We start from the raw sequence: 25206 nt of genomic DNA, 5'->3' as shown, positions 1-25206 counted from the left end.
TGAAAATGGTGCTGTTAATCATTTCACCAGGAAAACAGACATTTTGAACGGTCCTGGGCAAATCAGGATCTGTGGTCATCCTACTTGTATTTGGACATCTTATCTTTCCAACAAGGCTGTAAGCTCCAAGGGGGCAAATCTTACATGGGGAAAACATTTGCTTTGCAAATACCATGGCACGGGAAACATAATTAATGATCAATAAATGCAGGAAGGAAGGAAAGAGGGAGGGAATCAGGCAGTCAGTTCATCCTCACTGAACAAGGTGGTTTCTTAAAAATCACAACACGGGGCTTCCCTGGTGGCGCGGTGGCTGAGAATCCATCTGCCAATACAGGGAACACAGGTTCGATCCCTGGGTGGGGAAGATCCCACATGCTGTGGAGCAACTAAGCCCATGCGCCACAACTACCGAGCCTGCGCTCTAGAGCCCTCGAGCCACAACTATTGAGCCTGTGTGCTGCAACTATTGAAGCCCGCACGCCTAGAGCCCATGCTCCACAACAAGAGAAGCCACTGCAATGAGAAGCCTGCACACCGCAACGAAGAGTAGCCCCCACTCGCTGCAACTAGAGGAAAGTCCACACGCAGCAACAAAGACCCAATGCAGCCAAAAATAAATAAGAAAAAAAAAATCAAAACACAACTCCACCCCATTGGATGTATACAGGGCATGAATAACAGGATAAGCACACAACTTCTGCATGACCAGCTGGAAGAGGGCTGCTGAAATTCGAGAAGGCAGAATCTAAGTTTGAAGATTAGAAGAAACAACAGCAACAGACAATCAAGTGGTGCAGTCAAGAATGGTATAAATCTTGTCAATCAAAACCATCAAGACGATCCTGAATATAAAACCTCGTTTGTATTCCGTGGGGGCTCTGAAAGCATGCGTTATCGTTAAACATCAAAGAGCAGCCTCCACAATACACAATATAGGAAGTGTAGTTTTTCGCAATTTCGTTCATGCCAGAGAGTAATCATCTCCTAAAGGTAAAGCATAATAATTTTCTCGTGGGGTTTTGATTTTAAATAAAGCCCCAAATGGAATCCCTAAACAGGCTAAATGTGCCGTTTTCTGTCTTTACCTCTTCAATATATCCATATCCTTATCCATCCCTGTGTTTTTTTAGCATCTATCCTCATAGTACCTTGGTGCCTCAGAGAGAGTATCAAGGAAACGTTCGAGAACTTTTTTATTGTCAGCCTCAACATAAGCCCAAAGTTTCCTTAAAGCTGATCCCCATCAGAAGGGAGCTGTTACCATTAAAAAAAGATCGGGAAATAGAATGCCAGCTCTGAGGCCTCAGCCCTGTCCCGATGCCCGGCATCTTCACCCTGATGTTCACTCCCCAACATTAGCCACAGGTAGTGCAGGCAGGGGTGGGGCGAGTATGTTGCTCTGATGACCTGACCCCCATGGGCGAGACCCCCATCGCCCCCACTGCTTTCCCAGCTCATCATTCTCATTCTTCCCACCTTGGCCATCTCTGAATTTAGGAGGTCGTGAGGGATAGGATGGTCCCCGAACTTCCCAAATGTGTCCGAACTCATTCTGGCCCTGTAGCTGATACTGGCTAGCAGGTGAACTCAGGACCTCATGGAACGACTTGGAAAGTGCATATGCCAGGAAGCCCTAGCTTTAAAAGTTGAGAGAAAAACTCAGCACTTTCTCCTCATCATTTCTGTAAAGAACAGATAAACATAGAAGCAATGCTTGGGCGCTTGGCGGACACGTGGTTTTGTGCCACTGAGCAGCTATTTGAACTGCTGATTCTCGATCTTTTAAATTTTCTTTCACTTGAGCCTCTCAGTTCCTGATCTATGAAATAAATGAGTTATACATATTTCCAAGTTGTCTTCCGAGTAGAATTTCTATACACCTATGATCGTGAAGCATCTGTCTTTGCCAAAAAGGGGGTAAATGGTAAATCACCATTACATCAAAGTTTGTCATTAACCAGATCTTAATATTTAGCAGATACAATTCATCCCCTTGGAATACACCAAGCACGTGAAGCAAACGTGTTGCAGCACCGCAACGTGTTACACTTCCCTGTAGCTGTGTTACAGATGAGGTCTGCTGAGGGCTTGCTTAAATAAAAATAAATTAAAATTAACTTTGTTTAACATAAGACACCACTAAAGGCACTTCCTCTTAGACAGAGACACCATCGTAGCAAAAACTGAATAGAGGGAGGCAAGGGATATTGTTCTTTTCCTCCAGACTACTCTGGCCTCAAATCGTTGAGAATCACTGTGATTCCACAAGACTGTTCAGACCTCCAACTCCCACCAGTTTGCGGACAATGAAAGGAGCATCATGGGATGTAGATTTACTTCTGACTCTGCCACGTAAGGTCTTGACACATTACCTTCTCTTGCAAAAAAAGAGTGTGGCTTGGCTAATTTTTCAAGTCTCTTCCAGTTTAGAAATCTACACTTCAGTAAATTTTGTCCAAATTCTCATAATTAAATAAATACAACTGGGAATAAGTTTCATGGATATCTAGATTCCTTTTTTTAATTAATTTATTTATTTGGCTGCATTGGGTCTTGGTTGCTGTGCGCAGGATTTCTCTAGTTGAGGTGTTTGGGGGCTACTCTTCATTGTGTTGCGCAGGCTTCTCATTGCAGTAGCTTTTCTTGTTGCAGAGCATGGGCTCTCGAGCGCACGGGCTTCAGTGAAAGTTGTGGCATGTGGGTTCAGTAGTTATGGCTCACGGGCTCTAGAGCGCAGGCTCAGTAGTTGTGGTGGACGGGCTTAGTTGCTCTGCGGCACGTGGGATCTTCCCAGACCAGGGATCAAACCTGTGTCCCTGTATTGGCAGGCGGATTCTTAACCACTGCGCCACCAGGGAAGTTCCTAGATTCCTTTTCATACAACAACCAACTGGAAGTTACAGCCCTCTACGAAGCATTTGATGGTGGTTATGGTCAGCTATCCCTCTACTGGGCCAGCCCTGCAGTCTCCTGTGTACACAGTTCAGTAGGATATTCTGATCTCAGCAAAAAACATATTGTTTGCATGACTGTGTTTCTTTAACTCTGCATCTAATCTAGAGACTTCATATTTAGGTGCACTTATTGGTGAACTACTCTAAGTCTTATTGTTAAATCAAACCTGAAATGAACTCCAGGATTCAGTGTGTTTCAAGACTGACGGCTATTTACTGAGGAAATTCTTCCTTCAATCCTTTCAAGTTAAGCCACAGGCCAGAGAAAGAGAGTTTCTCAGATTTATTCTTCCACCAACCATACATTTATGTTGCCTGTCATGGGCCAGCCATGAACGCGAGAGAGCTGTGATCTCTGTCCTTGTTGAGTTTATAGTCTGGACAGTCACTAGATGGTATTATTTTAAAAACCACTGGTTAACAAATTCAGGGAGGGTTTGCCTGAGAAGGTCGCATTTCAGCTGAGACCTGCAGGTTGATGGATTCCTGCCTTCACCTGTTACTCCCAGCAGGCCAATCACCCGGTCTTCTGGTTCTCTTTTAAAGAAAGCTTTTGGTGCCCATCCTGAGAGAGTGTGTGTAAGGAGTGTGCTTGAGACTAAGTCAGCACTGGCATTTCCACGGCCTCATCCTGGGAGACATTGTTTGATTTGTTCATAGGCTGACTTTTTTTTAAGATTTATTTTATTATTTATTTATTTATTTATTGGCTGCATTGGGTCTTCGTTGCTGCACACGGGCTTTCTCTAGTTGTGGCGAGCGGGGGCTACTCTTCATGGCAGTGCACGGGCTTCACATTGTGGTGGCTTCTCTTGTTGCAGAGCACGGGCTCTAGGCGTGTGGGCTTCAGTAGTTGCAGCACATGGGCTCAGTTGTTGTGGCTTGTGGGCTCTAGAGCACAGGGTCAGGGGTTGTATCACAAGGGCTTAGTTGCTCCACGGCATGTGGGATCTTCATGGCCCAGGGCTTGAACCCGTGTCCCCTGCATTGGCAGGCAGATTCTTAACCGCTGTACCACCAGCGAAGCCCCACATTCATAGACTTGATTGAAGAACAGCGTTTGTCCCCATCAGCAGAGTCTTGAGGTCACAAGTGTAAATAATGGTATCCTTCTTCATCTTGAATGTATTGAAGGCATTTTCCAAGATTCCTTTTCTTTCCACCTTACCACTGAGATTGAAAACAGGTGTTAGGTCGACTTCATACCCCCTGCTCCTTTATTTTTTTTAAGAATCAAAATGTTCCTCCGCCAGACTCTCCCTCCCTCCTGCTCCAGAGTAACGTGAAGTTGGTATGACTATTCCCCGATCACGCTCTTTTTACTTTACTGCTTAAGTGTGTATCCATATATCACATGTACTATCGTTTTGTGAATTCGCGTGTGTACATATTATATACGTGGCCTCATGCTGTACTTTTGCAAGTCTGTGTCTTTTTTTCTCAAGTTTATCCATATCAGTACATTTATAAATCCAGTGTATTCATTTTAACTGCTCAGCACTGTATAAACAAAGCACTTTCTTCCCCAGCCTTCTGTTAAGAGACAGTTAAGTTGGTTCTCCTTGCTTGCGATTCTCCTGGCGGGTGGCATGCAACAGGGAGTAGATTGCATCTCGGGGGTGGACGCATCGTCAGTGTCACTAAGTGTTGCCAAATGGCTCTCTAAAGCCAGCACTATCGTGTAGACGTCCACCAGCAGTGGATACAAAATTCCACTTTTTCTCATTCTTGCCAGCACTGGGTGTTAAGACTCTTTGCCAGTCTGGTCTCAAAGGGCAGCTCAGTGGTGGGTCCCCTGATAATTAACGATGTGGAGCATCATTTCATATTTATTGCTATTTGGTTGTTTGCCTCTGAATTTCCATGCTTTTCCTATGTTCCCGTTAGATTGCGGTTTCCTTATTGACTTACGTGAATTCTTTCCTCTGTTACAGGTGTTAAGAATATTTTTCTTCTCACTTTCCAACTAGTAGAAACTTTGCCGACGAAGTCCTTCATCATACCACAGTTTAGATTTAACAGTCAGATAGATTACTTTATGCTTTGTGCGTTTCTCGTGCCCTTTTTAAGAAATTCTCCCTGCCCTGATTATGTAATGGTATTCTCTCTCTCTCTTTTTCCCAAAAAATTTTTAAAGTTTTCTCTTTCATATTCAAGTCTTTTATCCACCTGGAATTTACTTTTGCCTAGAATGTGAGGGAGGGGTTGAATGCGTTTTTCTCTAGGTGTCATCGGTCATTTTAACACCATGCTTTTTTCTCTTTAACATGGATTGTAATTCCACTGCTGTCATGGACTAAGCTCTCCTTTTCCATGTTTACACTTGGTCTTTTATCTGCCTCTGAGCCCGTACTACACAGCTTTCATTAGTTTGGCATTGCAGTAATTCCTAATATCCTGCAGGTCGTGCCCTCCTGTTCTTCCCCTCTCTCCTCCCACCTTTCCTTCCACGTTTGGATTCTTCTTCCTCAAGTACATACAGCCTTTAGTAATGCTTTGAATGAGGGTCTGTGTGGCATAGTCTTTCAGCCTTTGTCCTGAAAATGTCCTTATTTCACCCTCACTATACACCCAGGCTACCTAAGGCCGTGTCCCTCTGTCTTCCTTACCAAGGCCACCTGGGCCCCTTAATGTGGGGGGGGGGTGATCCCACAGACCCGCCCGGGTCTCCCTCCCCCATTGGCTGCCACGCTTCTGCTTTGTGGGGTTGAAAGTCACACCAGCGATCACAGCTCTCACGTGGAAGCATTACCTTAGCTTCCCATTTGCTTCTATGGAGAACTCAGTCATTATTCTTTTACAGAATCTGTGTGCTCATATACAACGTGACATTAAAAATTAAATAATTTATGTGGAAAAATAATCCCTCTTAGCTGTGCCATCTTGGGCTGGTGATTTAAACCTGCCCGAACTTTGAGCTTGTCATCTGTCAAATAGGATCACAATACCTGCGCTGCCGATTCCTGCCAAGATTAAATGAGATAGACAGTGCTTAGCACATGGGAGGTTTCAAATCATAGCTTGGAAGGAGTCGAAGGAAAGAGGGGAATGTGGGAGGGGTGCTGCCTGTCTTATCCTCACTCAGATGGGAAGAGGTGGGCTCAACCTGCAGGGAAGCCTAATCTGCCCGTCCAGCCCCTCTCTCCTCGGGGCTGGTCCCAAGGTTCCTCCCTGTTTGCACATCCCCGGGACCCTACTGCGGACTCTTCTCTTTCTCACCCTTGACCCCAGCCCCTCACAAGCCCTGGGAGTTTGGCGGATCTAATGAGAACTGCACTTTCAGTTCTGCTTGATGTAAACCTTGATTTCCGCTTGTCTGCCTGACCGGAAGTTAACCCTGAGTCAGCAAATCATAAGCTGGGCTCTTACGGCTGGCCGGAGTTTTAACCCAGCTAGAGGATTTCACGGTGAAATTAAAGTTCCACAAGTCTTCTCCTGCTTCTTAAATTGTCTGTGTGATCCAGTGGCTTTCTTTAAACATCTGTACCACATCCTGCTTTTCTCGGCGCAGAGACCCAGAAAAACCCCCATGAAGGGTCCTCTAGGAACTGTGGCGTGAACAGACAGCCGTGTGGGGATCACAGTCAATCCGCTCGGTTCCCAAGACATCACATTCAGACACACTACGCACTGTCGTGTGTGTAGTGATATAATCATCAGTATAACCGTGATATGATCGTTGGTGATTATATCAGGTGCCGCGTTCCCAGGGAAGGATCGGCTCGGCCACCTCTGGCTCATTCATTATTGACGCACAGTTCAAGGGCATGGTTCAGATGAATGGAAGCATCTAAGAAAAGTCCTTATTCACGTACGGATCAAATTGAACATCTGTCATTGCCCTGGTGACTTCACGTACTCTTTGTGCCTTGGGAGCTCAGACTGTGTCAAGCAGAGTAGATGCTTCCACTCTTCTATTTAGCTTGATTGTTGGGCTTAATCCCCTTGTTCAGATTATTTGGACTTGTTTAAAATGATCCCTTGCTTCTCTTTAATATATTAAAATAGGAGAAGAGGGAGATTTCTTTTCAGGACCTATTGCATTCTAAGGATAAATGCAGATTGTTCTACTCTGATTCTTAATGGCCCGCTATTAACATAGTAGGAAACCCAGCGCATTAATGCAATACCTCTTTTCACATCATTACTCCTAATGGAACTGTTACCAGGATAATAGCTTGACCTTTAGCTATAGATTCAGATAGCAAAAATATGTTCTGCTTACCCGATACCTCTACCCACATAGCACGTGGAGCGCTTTCAGATCAATACAGTGACAATCCTTTGGCCCTGTTCTCAGGCCTCATCTGCGCATGTAACAGAAAGAATAGGATTTCGTCCTCTGTAGGTAGATTCTAGTTAAGTTTCTTTTAAGTGTAAGCCATGAACTAGAACATCAGTAATATGCCCAGTGGAAACATTTGTTTGTAGAGGTATTTTTCGGCAAGCTTAATGCTTTGCAAGCAAAGATCTCAGACACAGACCCAGGAGGCAGAGGTTTCCCTGGTTCCTTGTGATTGAAACCAGATAACTTTTCATTGAAGGGAGAAAAAAGTAACCAGAAATTGTTGCCTTTTGAACGAGGGGCAGAATACTTGAGCTTAAAATGAGATTAGAAAGATCTGCTTGGAAGCCTCTCACACAGTGGGAGACCTTCCCTCTGGTTCTCCTAAAACTCTGTCGTAGACACACGTGATTGCCGGGAATCACTTTGATGTTGGCATAACCCAAATGTATTTTGTGAATTTCGAATCTCTACTTTCTAATGTGGGCTAATTTGGAGGCATGCATTTCCCAATCTAAGAAGAGAGGGGTTGCTATGGAAATTAATTACATAAATAATATTACAGGGAAGGCGGGAGATGTTTACCTAAGACGGTGTAATCAGTCATTTCTGTGGTACACATTTTCCTATATACTAATAGAGTGCCAAATACAAATATTTTTTCCTGTTCATTAAAGTAGGATTTCAAGAACCTTTCAGCAACTCTCTGATTAAGAAGCCTCATCGTGGGCATTTGAATGTATTATCTTTCTTGTTTCTTTAAATATATGCTATTAAGATTTCCTGCTAATTCAGAGAGGCCTTTCTGCCCCCAGTTAGCCTAAATGTCTGAGTTACCGTATTTACTTCCGTTAGAAGCAAAAGCAGAAAATATGTTTGTTAATTCTTCAAATGTTTGTGGAGTTCTTAGTCCAGGGCACTGCAGTAGGTGCTTTCAGGGAGACAAAATAGACAAAGAGCCCTAAGTTGTCTATAATCTGGTACAGGAGATTCAGAAGCACCTCTCCTCCAGGGATGCTGTCCCCTCTGCATCTCTCCTAGTGGAGACTGCTTCCTCGCAGGCCCCACGCATCGTGTACTGGGCAGCCTGGTTGATATTCTCCCTGGATCTTACTTCTGCCCCCTCCTCATCTCTCCTCCTCTCCTCAGTTGGGGCTGGGTTGGAGCCTTTCCATCAGCACAGCTCTGCCTCTTCCTCTCACTCCCAGGTCCCGCTGTCATCTTGGATCACTTCGCTGTCCACGTGAAAGGTCCCTGCGACCCCCTAGCTAGAGTGTGGGGACCTCGTCCACACTGGCTTTCACCTGCACTCAACTCCAGCCCCACACTGTGGACCGCACGTCCCACTCACCGCCAATATTTGTTGGTCCACCATTGTACTCTCAGTTGCCCCTCTCCCTGGCATCCCCTTGCCAACCCCACTGATAATTCCATTCCCTGGTCTCCGTAGATTTTTCCCAAGTCTGAGCCATTTTCTGGCCTCACCTGCCTCTTAGATTTGGGTGGAAAGGAAGGATGGGTGAAGAAAGCTGTAGTTCATCCAGGGGGCATCTTCGCCAACATCTTCAGTGCTTTATATCCGGTCCTTCTGCCAGACCTGTCCAGCAAAATCCTAAGCCCAGACCAGCCCTCCCATCCGTTGTCTCCACCGCGGACCAGGAGCTGGCTGGTGCCCTGGAGAACGTGCCTACCCTACGGTTGCTGCCGCCGCACGCACGCAGCCCCCTGCTCCGGCTCGGCCCTCTGCCCTCGGCTGCTGCCTTCCTCTTCCCGTTCGTCTCTGGGCAGTTCCAGATGTCCCCACGCCCTCCACGCCCTTCGCCGTCGCGTTCACTGAGGCGTCAGGAGCGATGATGACCCCCCTCTGACCACTTCTAAGTCCACCCCAGTCTGACCCTCCTCTGGCTTTAGAGGAGGAGGTTTTCCTCCTGGTTCTGGTCGAGGGTAACCCCCCGCTCTCTCCTGGACCCTGACTCCACCCCCCACCCAGCGCGCCTCGGCATATGGTTCCTCTGACTGTCCCCTCCTTTTCCCTGGATCCTCCCCCGCCCACAGTGCTGGCCACCTCCCACCCCAGACTTCCTCCTCCTCCTCTTCCTTCCCTGCCGGAACCTGATGTTTGGAGAGTGCCATCTGTGATGATGGCCTCCAGGACCCTCCTTCCTGGCACTTCTGCACTCGGGACAATGGGTCCCTTCTCTTTTTTTTTTAATATTTGATCCACTTAAGAATTTTTTTTTAATGTATTTATTTTGGGCTGCCTCAGGTCTTAGTTGGGGGATCTTCCTATGGTGGTAAATTTAGTGCCACTAGCTCTCCTCATTCAAATGAAATTTTATTTTTTTATTCAATAGCAATTTTACAGTTTTATGTAGCTGAATCTGTCAACATTTCCCTCTGTCCTTTCTTTTTAAAAGAAACCTTTAAAATGTTAAAATGATCGATATTTTAAATACCAAGAAGGCAGCGTGACGTGACCGAGTAGCAGGCCTTGACCTTGAGGGGAGCAGGTTGAAGAGTGCTCAGGAACGAAGTGTGAAGCGGAAATGCCAACCCCAGCGCCCTGTGCACTGTCACACGCTGTGCGGCTTTCCTAAGATAATTGCCCTGCCTCCCTTTTTTCCTGGCACGTGACTCTCCAGAGTTTTCTTTGTGCTTATGAGGGAGCTCTTTCCTAGAAGCTGCTAGTACAAAATGCAGGAGGTTGACTCAAAGTAGGACTGGAACGTTCACCTAAGACCCGACTGCATCGCATCTATTTTGAGCACTGATCGAGTTAGCAGGGATCACCACCAGAACATCATCTTTCTATGTAATTTTCCATTTGATTTTGAGTTAACAACAGAGAAGTGAAATATGTTGATACACTCGCAGAATTCTGTCATGGGGCCAATGCACCCCTAGGAAGCATTTTCTTCTCTGCTTGTAAGACACTCGCAGGGACATGGAGCCATCAGAAAGAGTCGTTTCCATAGAACGACTTCATATTTGGAAGCACAGGACATGGTGGGTAGGATGGGTCCTGCCAGGCTCCATCTTCACCAAAGGAATGTCATATGGATTTGGAGAACATCCTCTACAGAACTGACACTTTATTTTTTTTTAAGATTTTTTTGATGTGGACCATTTTTAAAGTCTTTATTGAATTTGCTACACTATTGCTTCTGTTTTATGTTTTTTTGGCCTGGAGGCATGTGGGATCTTAGCTCCCCGACCAGTGATCAAACCCACACCGCCTGCAGTGGAAGGCGAAATCGTAGCCACTGGACCACCAGGGAAGTCCCAGAACTGACATCTTTTAGAAATATACTCTTTTTTGTTTTTTTCCTTCTTGGGGTTATGCTCCTATTTCAGATCTGCATACTTTCTTAGTTAACATATTTAACAATATCTCACATTTTCTTTCAGTCTTCACAGAAAAATACTGCACTGCTAATCACGTGGATAAACTTCCCGGCCCGAGAGACTGGGTTCAGATTCTACAGGATCAGATCAAGCTGGCCAGAAGACGGTTAAAGAGAGGCTCAGGTATGAATAAGTCACAAGAGAATAGCTGTAAGGGTGCTTTATTGAACTCTTAGATGACGCAAAGTCCAGTTCTTTGCTCTTGGATACTTCATTGTCTTTTGAAGGAGAAGCTTTATAGAATGTGCTTTGGTTTTGTATTTTAAAATCTTATTCAAGTGATTTTGAAATTCACCTTAAGACTAAATAGTGAAAATTATGTCAGGCCGTGTAAATAGTATGATTGAAAAAGATTGCTAATCTTTTAGCAATAATCTTATGTATGAAGCTCTTTGGTGATTTGTTTCTATTGCCTATTGATTTTTATTTGTTTGGATCTGCATGACTTTATAAAAAGTACTAGTTGCTTAAGGTTAAAAAACAAAACAAAACAAAAACAAAAAAGAAAACAACAACAATAATCAACCTACCAGAAATACCATGTGAAGTAGAAAGGGATTTTTAAGTAAACTATTGATTTACTTTCTTTTTTTTTCCAATCTGGGCTTGGCAGTTCTGGGATAATTCTTACAGGAAAAGTGAACACCAGCTGAATTATGGCTATTCAGATCTAGTCATGTGAAATCTAAGTCTCCCCAAAGTGACTGTGGGACAATTTACCAATGAAGAATCCTCTGGAGGTCAGTTTCTGCCATTATGTAGGAATAATCATCCCTAGAAGGCCACAAGTCTCTAGATATTATTTTTAAACAACAAAACAGGGACATCTCTGGTGGCGCAATGGTTAGGAATCCGCCTGCCAATGCAGGGCACATGGGTTCGATCCCTGGTCCGGGAACATCCCACATGCCACAGAGCAGCTAAGCCCGTGCACCACAACTACTGAAGCCCATGCACCTAGAGCCCATGTTTGGCAACAAGAGAAGCCACCTCACTGAGAAACCCGCGCCCCACAATGAAGAGTAGCCCCCGCTTGCCAGAACCAGAGAAAGCCCTCACACAGCAACGAAGACCCCCCCAAAAAACCACCACCACAACAAAAAAACAATCAAACCTCAGGCCCCCTGGCCTACTAAGAGCCTTCTGTGCTTCTGTGGCTGTGCTATGAGAGTTTGGGAAACAGAGTTTAGATGCTTGAAAGTCACACATTGGGATGTAAACAGAGGTCCAGAGGTCCATGAGAACAGCGGCACAAACTTGTGAGACTGTCTGTAACGCTGCCTCTTACTTGAACTCTCACCATGAGCAAAAGTAACCGTGACCAAGCCTGCCGAGGAGCCCGGCCACTGGCCCCTGGGGAGGAGAGCTCTGGGCTCAGGCCAGGAGTGCCCTTGACTCAGCAAGACACAGGGCACCGAGGGACAGTGTGAAAAACCTTACAGTTTTATAAAAGCAGCTAGCAGGACTCTATCTAGCTACACCTAGATGAATTTTTTTGATTAAAAACCTTCCCTTCATCCTTTTTTAACCTTTTGACTTCTTTTACATTTAACAGATGCTCTTTTTATAAAGAGCAATGGACTACTAGTGTTTTTAATGGGTAAACAAAGGGATTATTGCTTTAGGTAACAAGTCACAGCGGAGTGCGTAGATCTGGTTTCCAAGGCTCGTGTCCGCTCTCACCAGCTCTGGACCTTGGGCACGTCACTCAGTCCTTCTCATCTTGGGTTCCCATCATGAAGTGGACATAGAAGTACAGCCTGCCTCAGAGCTGTCCTGAGGCAGATGTGTGTTGTTCATGAATGTCTTTATCAGAGAGGCTAGCGTACCTCTCGAAAGATGCCTGTCTCTGTGCGCGGCCGTGCTTGGCGGCTTGGAGGTCACTGGGGCAGCCACAGTCGTGTCCTCAGACGGACTGGTCAGCGGACCAGCAAGCCTCCTGTGCCGGGGCAGGCACTTTGCTCCTGTTCTCTGGCGTGATGATCAGTGACACCCCTTTCGCGCTCAAAGGCTTTCAGGCTTGGACAGTAAATCATGTGCTCATCCTCCTCTTCCGTCTCCCAGTTTTCACGGGTGTCTTCTGCATCCCAAACCATCACAAATAAATGCAATGTGGTGCAGTGGAGAGAACAGGTCTGCTTTCTTGGCCCTGACCTGCTGTTTACAATTTCCTGGGAACCTGGACCAATTTGTCAACCTCTCTGAGCCTCGGGTTCTCCATTTATGTAACGAGGCTGATACCGAACTCGGGGAGTGTTTTCAGAGCTAAAATTAGATCATGTGAGTATTGCCACCGATACAGAGCAGACATGTACTAATGCCCAGAAAGTGCCCACGACCTCACCCTGCTTCCCTTTGCCACCTAAAACTAAACAAAGCAGTTCCTTTCTCCTTGAAGGTCTTAAAAGCACTGCTGGGTCTTTCTCCTGACCTTGTGGGTCAGATTTCTTCCAAAGGCGTCTGCATTCCCTGAGCCTGCCTCCCCATCCCAGTTCACTTTAGAATCCATTGCATTTTGCCCTCTGACCTCCCTCCTCTACGTGAACCTTTGCCATGTTCACGTTCAGATCATCAGATTTCACTTGTTTATATTAACACGTGGACTTGACCTCCATATTGATTTTTACCCTGTCAGATCTCATCCTTCTTGAAACGCTCTTCCCACAGGTTCTGTGATTTCATTCTCCTTATCTCTCCCCCACATTCCCCATCAGTGCCTCGGGTCTCCTTCCCCGCCTCTTTCTCCTCAACCCGGGGTCCCGGTCTTCATCCTTGGTGCTCCTTCTCATTCTCGTTCTGCATCCTCCCTCGTGACCGGCACTGTCCCATTATTGGCGGCTCCCCAGTGTGCCGGCGTGGCCACACTCCCTAGTGTGCCGGCGTGGCCACATCCTGAGACCCAAGTCTTCATTCCCTGTGCCTCTGCTAATGAGGTCTAGTGATGCCCCACTGCAGATTAAATACTTCTAGCTTCCTGTCCTCCCCCAAATAAACTCCCTTCTAAACACTCCTCCCAGCATGGCACGCATGGTTCTTTGTGGTCCAGTGCCAGCCTCATCTCCTGCCATCAGCTGCCTTCCTCCCATGGCGGCACCAGACCGCTCCCTGGTCTGAAATCGCTGGCCTCCCACACTCACGCTCTCCCCCTGCCTAGGAAGCACTCAGCATCTCAAAGGTTACTTTCTCCTGGAGGCTTCACAGGCAGCCCCGGCACTTTGATCTTCTGCCACCTGAAAAGTGACAGTGACGCACCTGTTTCCTCCACGAGATCCTCAGGGGCAGAGGCTGCATGTTCCTGTCCTAAGTGTTTAGAACAGTGTGTGACACAGTGTGGACACACGATATTTGTTGAATGAACCAATGAACCAATGAATGGAAATGAAAGGACTACTGTCCATGGTGGTCACATGAGATCCTGGAGAGGATTCCATCAGTTCCTCACTTGAGGTTCAAATGCCTCCCCATCCCCCCGCAGAACCCGCGGGGTGGCCGCGTCCTGGGGACACCTGCGGCCTCTTGCATGGCCATCCCCGGGTGCCCTGTCCTTCCTCCTCAGGCCCTTTCTGTCACTTCTCTGCCCCTGTCTCCTGAGTCCTCTCACTTCCCTCCCTGTTCTCCCGGCCTCTCCAAGGTTCAGAGTCTCGAGTCAAGACGCCCAGACCTCACTCTGGGTGGATTCACTAACCCCTGGGAAGACCAACCTCCTGCCGGGTCTCTGATCTCTTCCTAGGCTAAAGGTCCCCTGCCTCCACCCGGAGACACCTCACAGAGGCCCCTTTGTTACTCTCAGGCTCCAGGGAAAGCACTTTTTGTGACTGACTGACAGGTATAAAAGCACACCATGAGTAACGCCTTATTTTTTTTTAATTTTTGTTGGAGTATAGTTGCTTTACATGAGTAACGCCTTATTGAGCACTGGGGTCGTGTTGGGTGCGTGTATCCTTAGCTTTATATCCCAAAGCAGATTTCGATGTGAGCCTGAGCAGTGTCCTTGCTAGTAAGTATTCAGTTGGTCTCATGCTGCCTAAATTCTGATTCGTGATTCTGACTGTTTTGCGTAAGAACTTGTACCTACCTGTTGCTTTTCAGAGCAAGTTGTCGAACCCAAAAAACAAAGACACTGAATTAACATCAGAGACATCTAAGATTTGTCCTAGTGCAGAGACTGAAATGTAATGGTTAGGCCAAAGGACAGGCAAAGGACCAGGGTGGCCAGGACCCAGCCACCAGCTGCCCTGTGGTCCTCGCACCCTGGTCCCAGCTGTGCCACCAGCTTCTGACAAATCTATTCCTCTACCCAGAGCCCCTTCCGGCATCACAGGGGGTGGTGGGAGTACCTGGGAAAATGTGGGAAACACTTGGAGCTTGAGGGGAAAGGATGGTGTACACTCAGGATCTGGATGTTGCTAGTTAAGGGGCTGAACCAGAGACACCAGAGGAAGCAGGAAGAAGGCCTGGTGTTCCAGAACCTGTGCCTCTGGCTGGGGAGAGTGATTAACAGTCCCTAAAGGACCTGAATTTGTGTTGGATCTAAGAGGAAAGCTGTCACTGCCATTAAATTTTTATTGGACTTGCTCAATCTTTCCCAAATTTCACAACTTGCCTGTCACCAGAGAAGAAAGATTGTGAACCTGTCGCTACAGACGTCATAATTAAATTTAAGTAACAGTAGTGTTCTTCAGCCACAACATTTGGCCCTGTCTGAGCAGGGCAGCTACTAATTTATACATAATCCTTTACAGATTCGGGGCTTGTGTATGTTCGGTTCTCACTAAAGCATATAATTGCAAGGGCCTGTTTTTTAAAAGTGAGGCGAACTGAATTACAAAGGGAAGATCAGCTGATACCCAGAACTGACTTCTGTCTGCACTAATGAAAAGCCGTTACTCATGGGAAGTAGAGAAAGTTACTAAAGTGTAAAACGAACTAGAAGTTTTAAAACATGTAGCTTATAGTGATGCATGTGATATATGTTGGCACTATTAATAGCAAAGAGATTAAGCCCAGGTATTAACCTGAGTCAAACCCTAGGCAGAGTCACTTACTGGCTGTATTATCACCTTAGGTAAACTTCTTAACGTCCGTCTCCATTGCCTCATTTGTTGAAATGGGCATAAGATAGACCTGCCTTGCAGGGGTGCCTAAGGGTTAGAGGACACATACTGCTCAGTAGGTGGTATTTAGTAAATGGTGATGCCTATCACAGCTGTTATTACTATTACTGCTGAAGAATTTTTACAATTCCAGACAATGAAAGAAGTGCCGTGTAGTTCATCTTCCTATTCAAGTTCGCTTAAACCAATCAGAAGAAAATAATGTCTTCTAAATACAAAAATAACGTTTGTTATTTTTGAAATATATAAGAAAATATTTAAAAACTCAACAAAACTTTAAATACCCATAAGCTCTTCATCCAGAGAGAAACACGGTTAACATTTTAGTATCTCCTCTCGTTTGTCCATAAACCTATTTACAGAATTCAAATCTTACCGTTTATCCCATTGCTTGACTGCAATGTTTTATATGTTAGTAAACACCCATCTGCAGCATCATTTTTAGTGGTTGCTGCTCTTCTCCAACCAAGATTAGTCCTGACTACTCTGTCTCGGTGTTTTCTCTTTGTGGTGGATTTAGCAGATGAAGGGCAATGGGTCATTCACCAGAGCCAGAGTGTGGCAATCTGAGGGCAGGAGGGTGGAGGGGTGAGTGAGGGGGAATCTCTGAATGTCTCCATCCATATCTGAACCCTGATTGTATTTAAAACCACAGCAATCAAAACAAGAACATAGGACTTTCCTGGTGGTGCAGTGGTTAAGAATCTGCCTGCCAATGCAGGGGACACGGGTTCGATCCGTGGGCCGAGAAGATCCCACATACCTCGGAGCAACTAAGCCCATGTGCCACAACTACTGAGCCTGTGCTCTAGAGCCCATGAGCCACAACTACTGAGCCCGTGTGCTGCAATTACTGAAGCCCACACGCCTAGAACCTATGCTCCGCAGCAAGAGAAGCCACTGCACTAAGAAGCCTGTGCACCAAAATGAAGAGTAGCCTCCACTCCCCTCAAGAAGAGAAAGCCTGTGCACAGCAACAAAGACCCAACACAGCCAATAAATAAATAAATTTAAAAATAAATTAAAAAGAAAAAACCCCAAGAACATAGCATTAGTTTGCTTCCCACAAACTCATCATTACAACGTGTTACATGTAGCAGCCCTCACCTGACTGACCTCAGAGGCACACACACAGGAAACTTCCAACAGGGCCACAGCCCTGGGACAGAGGGAGCAGGGCCAGAGTTATCCCAGTAGCCGTGGAATGTTCTGGCCTGTCCACAGCTCGTCGGGGAAACTGACAAGCCCATCACTTATAAGGAAACCTACGAGCACCTTCTTTTTGTGCTTAGTGGAAAGTTTTCTGTGAAGGAAGGATCTGCCTTTGGAAAACTCTTAATGAGACTGAAATAGATCAGAGGTGAGCGAAGGTTTGCATGTTAAAGCACAGAAGGGACGAATCTTCTAAAGAAACGCTTACTCCTGATTTCATTCATGACTAAATTAATGCCAATTTTTGACTGAATTTCTAGTCATCTCCAAAGAAAGGTCCATTCCCAAGCTGTCCCAAGCCTGCCCCACCGAAGTGGTTCTGAGGGTGACATGTAAAATTCTACCACAGGAATTCACTAACCTCATGCCTTCAACCATCACGTGTAAACAATTCACCCCAGATTCGGGGTGGGAACAGGCCTTGGAAATAAGCGGAGATGAACTGAAACCATCAATGACTGATAGAATAAGGTTCATAAGATATAAAAAATGTTAATACAGGAAAGTGGATTTTATATCATCATTTTTTAAAAATTCTATTTAAATAATGATACTAAACTCTCTGACGTGAACTGGCTGAAGCCGAGAGAGGAAGAGTGAAAACTATTATGTACGCCGAAGTTTTCAAATTGTATTACTGTATTCAGTAGAATGACTAATCTCCCTGAAACTAATGAGATTTGTGTTTTATGTTTGTAACCAGCAGAGGCAGCTGACGGTGATGAACGGCTGGACGGCGTCTCTCTACCCCCAACAGGTAAAACACATTTCCATTTTCATCACCCACTGGAAAATACAGCATGTGAGAATATTTGCATTGAAAATGTTTTTACCATCAGAGACGCAGATGCTTGAGCAAACTGCTTCTGTAAGAGACCCAGCCCCCAGTCATCAGGGGAGCTCGTGCCCTGTGTTCAGGGGGATTTTGCACATTGAATATGAAAAGCTACAGTTTTCTCACATTCTGTTTCATCTTCTTGGAAAGCTCAGAACAGCATGTCCTAAGAACTTAGCGTCACAACATTTCACCTCCCCAAACCTTGGGACATTAAAAATATATCTATTTTAACGTGGAACGATATTTCTGTTTAGATTAGGGGTATCCATTTTATGATGAAACTCATGTCCATTCTGGCCTCTCCCACCACCCCCAGAAAGGCTTTGCGAGGCAGTGTCGTTGCTCTTCCTAGAGTGGCCACCGGATGAATACTGTGTTTTTAGCGAGTGATTGAATAGGCCTGGGTGGCTAACACTATAACCCCATCAGCCAAATACACCATCTCACTGCTGCATCTGCTGCGGGGTTAAGCCACTGACTTAATTCTTATTATTTGACTCTCAAGTAATCCTTCCGACCTGGGCTCCTGCCTCCACATAGGCTCTCACCTGAGAGCCTGAGGGACAGGTGTGTGATCAGCGAGCCATGTGACAGAGTTTATCTCCTCAGTTGGTCTCAAGACTCTATTAACTGCCCTCAAAATACCTGAAGGTTATGTAACAACCAAACCCAGACCTCCCTCCCCCCCACCAAAAAAAACCCTGTAAATGAAAAAGCACAACTCAGTGTTTTCTCTCCATTTGGGGTGGTAAGTTTTAAGTTAGACCCAGCAAGTATGAAAGGAGTCACTAGTCTGTGTAGGATGTTCACAGACAGCACTTCTCCTGAGTTCACGGTGTAGCAGAGACATACATTAGTGAACTTTGGAGCAGCCGGAAGACTCGGTCGCACAAATGACACAGCGCTTTTCTGTCATTGAGTAGCTAAGCGACAGATCAATAGACAAATAAGTGAAATGAGCCGCAGAGGGCAAGAGCAACCTGCTTCTATCAATTTCTCACGTATATAGTCATTACAGAAATGGCGGGAAGGGGAGTTCTTGTTTGGCTATGTTTCCACACTTTGGAATCAGGAGAATTGAGATCTCTCTTGTTCCCTCCCCACCTGTCCTCCTCTGAGCATCAGGACAGCTCCCACTAACCTTGTTCTGACCACCCACTGCAGGTAGAGGCACGAAGCACTGCTACTGATGATGAAATTGTGCCTTAGGGAGGCCCTCTGGAGAACACCTTGCTGTGCTAGTTGTACTTTCCAGGGTTCCTCCCCTCCCCCGCAGCCCCACTGACCCCAGGACATTTACACTGCCTGTCCTGCCTACCACCTGACACAGTGGGCTTTTAAGAAGTATTATTATCCAAAAACCATTCTCCTTGAAATAATACCTTTGCATTTTCCTGTCTGAAGATGGAGGCAGAGAAATGTTTCAGATGAGAAAATTGAACACGGGATGGTAGAACCACCTCATGGAACTGAAAAGAATTTCAAGGAATCTGAGAAAGAAGGAACGTTAGAAATCATCTAGTCCCGTCCCTTCTTTTTTTATCCAGTCCTTTTATTTTACAGGTAAAAAAGCCTGAGGCCCAGAAACACTAAATGACTTTCTCAAGTTCTCACGGCTGGTTGGTGGCCTGGCTGGAGCCCAGGCCTCTCAACTCCCAGCCAATCCACCGTGTAGCTTTCTTATACCTTCTCTGCATGTTTCCTAAAGATCCTAAGAGTTGATGGATGTACTAATCCCTTTAGGATTCCATTTCAGTGTCACTCCGTCTTCACAATTAGTGTCCGTCGTAAGTCTGCCTGAAGTCTGCTGCAGCTTCAGCTCTCGGATTTCTCCTTAGATCTTACCCAAGGCTGTGAAGCCCTAAGGAGGAGAGGAGTAGGACACCCCCTGCAGTCTTTTCACTAGACTCCTGATAGATATTTGATACAAATCACGAAACAGCATGCTAAATGATACCACTTATCATATCGGAAAGGGGACAAGAAGTCACACATTGGTGCCCAAATTTTGTAGTAATGGAATTAACCAATCTTGATGAGACTAGCATGTCTCTGGAGCCCCTCTAACATAAAATCCAAGTCTGGGGCTTCTCTGAACACAGTGTCACGACTGAGTCCTCCCTCCTTACATGTCTCCTAATGAGCCCGTCTGAGGGATGAATTCCACCTTTCTTGTATGTGTAGCTTCCTCCCTGGATTTGAGACTCACGGGCCAGACCTTCCTCATCTGGTCTATCTGAGCTGGCAACAGTTGGTCCTTTTTAAAGATCTAACAATGCCTTTATTATCTCGTTAAGGTCTTTTTTCTCCTTCCAAATTCATGTGTGTTGGGGAGGGGGGGGACGGGGGCATAAATCCCCAGGTGTTTCTGTGAACCAGAACCAACCAGGCCAAGGTTACGGTCAGGTGTCACATGACACTTATCTCAATCCGTTAACACTGAAGCAAACTTCTTCTTGTCTAGTTCTAACAAAAATGGATACAGGTTTTATAGTGGAAGAACATATTTTCTTAATTTCTTTTCCCTCCACCCTGGCAGTAAGCATTTTTGAGCAATGCCAGGAACCGGCACTGAGTTAGGTCCTGGTGAACAAATGCCGCCCTCAGGTCAGCAGCAGAGGCTGCTGTGGCCCCGGGGTGGAGACAGCGCTCTGATAACGGAGGGAAACCACCCAGGAGACGGGAACATTCTGGGGGGAGAAAACAGTACAGAGGATGAAATCGCAACGCAACAGTATTTCCTACAACTTGAAAAGGGGGCTTCTGAATTTGAAATAGAACAGTGCACCGTGCACCTAGGCTGAGCATTTTTGGTCCTAAATTGGCATTCATTTACAAACTTTTTAGAAATTAATACAGAAAAGTGTAAGGAAGAAAGAAAATGTAAATTTACTTTTACCACTCAGACACGACCAATATTGTTGGGTGTTTTTTCCCAGAATTTTCTCTCCATATTTTAAAAATTTATATGATGGAGGTCAAATCCATCCACTTTTGTTTCCTAAGGTTTTGTTTTGTTTTACCTCCTAACAAGCAGTTTCCATTTTATTACGAGTCTCCATACAAATTATTTAATAGCTGCACGATATTCTGTCTTACAGGTAAATCACATTTATTTAGCCATTTTCCACTCCTGGATAATTGATATGAACATACTCTAATAGTAACCCGCATTCACGGCTTTTCCTGTAAAGATCATCATTACAGATTTCTAATGGCTAAAATTGCTCATCTGGCACATCTAATGCCTTCGCTAAAAAATAGTCATTTAGAGGTGAAACACAGACACCTCCCCAATGAGGTCCTGTGTCTGGCCGTGTCATAGCAAAGCGTACAACGCTTCCTTAGAGAAGTGGACCCCTCTTCACTTTCTTGTCTCTGTTGTAGGTCATATACTTGACACCAGGAGAGAAAACACGGAAGACACAGAGACAGCTTTCACTGCCTAGACTTCCCTTTAGTGACACTGCTCCTTAGCACAGGCATCTCCTCCATTTGAATTTCCTCAAAGAACCACTAGCACTTCAGGTTACTGCAAAGTGTGGGCATTCTGTGAAGCTGACCCGTCATGTTTGAATAGTTTTCATACTGTTTCTTTGTAATATGTGATGATCGAGCTGCCAGTTTGGTCTAAGATTTTTAAAAATCATCTTTAGAGTTGAATTTTCAGCCTTTAAATGTCCAACATATCACTCGGTTGGTTCACTGTCCATTAAAAAGCAATTTTATTTTCCTTTTTTTTTTCCCAATGTGAATATGGTGTAGAGTTTTGAAGCATATTTATTTTAACGTAAATTGCTTAGATGCAGTATAAAGAAGAATGGCTCTTTCAGGACCAAAGTAACAGTTGTGAAGCCCAAAATTAATTAGAACCTTCAAAAGCTTAGAAGGTGGAAAAGTTGTTTTGGGAGACAGGGCAGCTCTGATCTATTAGATGAAATCATTTGTGACATCATTTCCGCCCAAAAATAATCATTTGTCACTGATACGTGCGAGGGATACATGAATTGTTAGAAAAGAAAAATCTTTCACGTAGGTTGTGTCAACACAGCGACAAAATAACTAATTAAAAGGTGAGAAACTCAAAGTAGCCAGCTTTCCACATGATACCTGACAACTATTTTAACAGATGGTTTTAACTGAGTGGTCCAGTGTCGTAGCACCGTGTGGCAAGCGGCCACACATGTACTTAATCTTATATACATCATTTGGTTCTAGTACACTTGCCCTCCACTTTATATAAAACCAACAAATGAAAATGTGGATTCGTTTTAAAGAAATATTTTGGAATGTAGGTATTTATTTTGCAGAGATATTTGCCTCCAGATTCCTTTCTCTAGTAAGGTGGTGAATTTAAGATACCTGTTTATTTGGATGCATTGCATTTACACTTCATTTACTGTATAAAGCAAACTGCTGTGAATCTTTGGCACTTGACCCAGAGACCAGAATTGGCTTGAAAGAAATCTGGACAGTAGAAACACCAAACCCCGGGGGGGCGGGGGCAGGGGATGCTGTGCTATCATTTAACTCATGTTAAATGCACGTATTTTATCAAATCAGAGAGTGTAAGAGCTCAGAGATACCGTTCAGGTCCCTTAGTCCCACGCTCTCATTTTGTGGCGAGGCAGCTGAGACGTGAGGCTCACGGTTGCCCAGGGCCAGGCAGCCACCCATCAGGGCTGACCAGCTCCTTCCTACCCTGTCCAAGGTACTTGTGTCACACGTGTCGGGACAGCTCACCCTGAGCTAGGAGGGGAGCTCTGGGGTGAACCAGCAGCCACCAAAGTTCAGCGAATCAGCCCAAGACCACAGGCGGCATCCCTGTAATGTGACCGAGCTGGCCTGGCTGTGGCTTGTGGACTCCACCCAACGGCTAGAGAGCTACATCTCTTGCCCCTGTGTCTTCTGTCTCTTTTTTTGGAGCCTCAGGGAAGGTTCAGATTAGTGATTTCCATCACAGGTTTAGTCATTAGCCTTGTCGATTTCAGGCCCGTTAGTAACCCGTTCCCTGAGGCCAGCGTCTCTGTTCATCAAGGGGTCTGATGAAGCACTGTGAACCCAGGCTTTTGTTTCTCTGCAAGGTCTGTTTTAAAATATGTCTTCTGCCTCTCAGAAAGAAGTCTTTCTCAAGGGAATTGAAAAGATTAATTTGTGACCTTTCAACTCTGTTACAATAAGATGAATATGTTGTGAATAAAGGTAGAAACATTTACGTTACAGCTGTGGAATCTGTTAAATATGCACCATGAATCTTCAAAGCACTTCCTGCCAAGACTGGGCAAGAGCTTGAACTTTTCACTACTTGAGGGGCGGGCAGGGATTGTTCAGCTCACAGATATGTGCAATGGATTCACAAATTGGAAATACATGTTGTAAAACTGCAACAGTAAAATCACATTTTGTAAATTAAAGCTGTGTGTTTACTTAACTGTGACTACTGTTCAGACTTTATTCAGAAATCCTTTTTATAGGCTTTCTTAGCAAAAACAAAAAGAATTATTCCATATCTGTGGATAATGTCTCAATCTTCTGTATATATGTTTTATTAATATGTAAATATTTAGATTTTTTAAGATTACTATGTTCTTTAAAAAAAAATTCAACGCAAGGCTAGCTGTGAAAATGGTGTATAACGTGTTGTGGTATGAATTCCCAAGACGCCCTTTACGTCTGTTCTGGAAGAATTCAATAAATTACTTTAATTGAATGCGCCTGTCTCATGCCTGTGTGCCAGCCCTCTCCCGTTTATGAAGAGGAGTCAATGTTACTCATTAATTAAAAGATATTTATTAATACCCTGGTGATCTTATGCAGAAAGTTTTATCTCCTTCTGAAGTTAATTTTTAAAAATAAACGAACAAGCCAGATTGCCACCAGAAAGTGTCTCGGAATGTATTAAGTCACAGGCTCCGCCTGGCAGTTGGATCAATGGCAAGTCCCACGGTAACACTTGAGCAGTAAGTAGTGATATGCTGGAAGCCTAATTTTAAATGAATTACGTAGCTTCATAATCTTCACTTAAAAGGTTAAGCCCTGCTTCTATGGAAACAACACATCAGAAGGACACATCAATCTTCTGTAATGCAAAGTGGCTGTTCAAACCTAATTGCTTTATTCTCCTCTCTGAACACAGGGGGGCGCTACTCCTCATGGGGACTTGCCCCCTCCTGCCTGCAAAGCCGCCGCCCCCTGCCCCGCCCCGGGCTGGTCTGTCAGCTCTGTTGGGGCTTTGGTTCGGGGTCTGGTTCTTGGGCCTTCGTTTGAGGGCAGAGGGGGCGCTGAGCTAATCTACAGCTAAGAGGAGGGATGGCTGTGGGGTGGGGGGCAGTAGCCTCAGGTAAGAATGCAACTGGATTGCAGGAGGGAAGGCAGCAGGGTGAACTGCTTGCAGAGAGAAAATCTAAACTACTGCCGACCAGAGTCTCCCACATACCCGCACCTCATGGAAGCTGGGGGCCTGGCACCAGCCTGCCCCTCCTGCTATAATCCCCCCAGGGCTTGGTGTGGCCCTTTGTGCTGGGAAAGTAATTTGTGTTATTGTATTATTGCCGCGTCACGTGATTTGGCCCCAGGCCCCCAGAATACACTTGCTCCCACTCGCTGGCGAGGATCTGTGCCTTCTGTGTTGCCTGGCTAACACCCTGAAGGGCTTTCTCATTCAGTAGGAGGCGACCCAGTCTCACCACCTGGAGGGGCGCTATTTGCATTCTCGTAAAATAAGAGCTCACACACCTGCCTCAGTTTTCTCCCCTCTTACAAGCTCAGCCTTAAAACCAAGTGATGGGAGAGCGGCGGCTGACTCATTTCCTAGCTGCACCTCGAGTCCAGCTCAAGTATTTACTCAACACCCACTGTAGGGAGACGATGTGTTGGTTTAGCACAGCTGGGGTTGGGATGCAAGGGATGAGGGCTGAAGCTGGGGCAGTCTGCCGACCTGGTGCCATCCATGCCAGGCCTCGTGGACCATCCCGAGAAGCTGGGAGGGCATGGGGGCCACCAAAGCATTCTGAGTAAGAGGTCTGATCAGAGTCGTAGGCTATCTTGATCAGCCTGGCTGAAGTCTGGAACAGTAACTGGCTGGGGGCAAGCCTAGAGCAAGGAGTCCTGTTAAGAAGCTGTGGGAATAGCTAGGGATGGGTAAAGAGAACCCAAGAGGACAAAGCCCCACAAGCTGAAGCAGAGGAGGACCAACAGGACTTGGAGATGCACTAGCTTGGGGTGGAGGAGGGAGTGCAGCCTTTGAGAGGAGGGAGGAGGTGTAGAAGCCAGCACCCAGGTCCCTGGCTGCAGAACCGTGCGGGTGTTATTGGCGCTCCCAAGACTGGGAACACGGAGGGGAGGGGCAACTTGGAGAAAGATGACGGACAAGTTCAGGAGCACACAGTACTCTAT

At 45.7% G+C, this 25206-nt stretch overlaps 1 protein-coding gene across 7 annotated transcripts in view; it reads left to right on the top strand.

Annotated features, from left to right (window-relative positions):
* Positions 1-25206, top strand: part of BEND7 (BEN domain containing 7) — a 92847-nt gene that overhangs the window by 53098 nt on the left and 14543 nt on the right. For 5 of the 7 annotated variants that reach the window (XM_057731615.1, XM_057731612.1, XM_057731611.1 and 2 more), the window contains 2 exons: positions 10651-10770; positions 17677-17730. In XM_057731615.1, coding sequence (XP_057587598.1) covers positions 10651-10770; positions 17677-17730 — 174 coding nt within the window. Of the gene's footprint in view, positions 1-10650; positions 10771-17676; positions 17731-19215; positions 23489-25206 lie in introns of those variants that run through there. The other 2 variants (XM_057731613.1, XM_057731618.1) reach the window with 2 other exon arrangements.

Source organism: Hippopotamus amphibius, chromosome 4 (assembly GCF_030028045.1).
Source record: "Hippopotamus amphibius kiboko isolate mHipAmp2 chromosome 4, mHipAmp2.hap2, whole genome shotgun sequence".
NCBI lineage: Eukaryota > Metazoa > Chordata > Mammalia > Artiodactyla > Hippopotamidae > Hippopotamus > Hippopotamus amphibius.
Note: the sequence above shows the minus strand (reverse complement) of the source record. Positions and strands in the feature narration are given on the sequence as shown.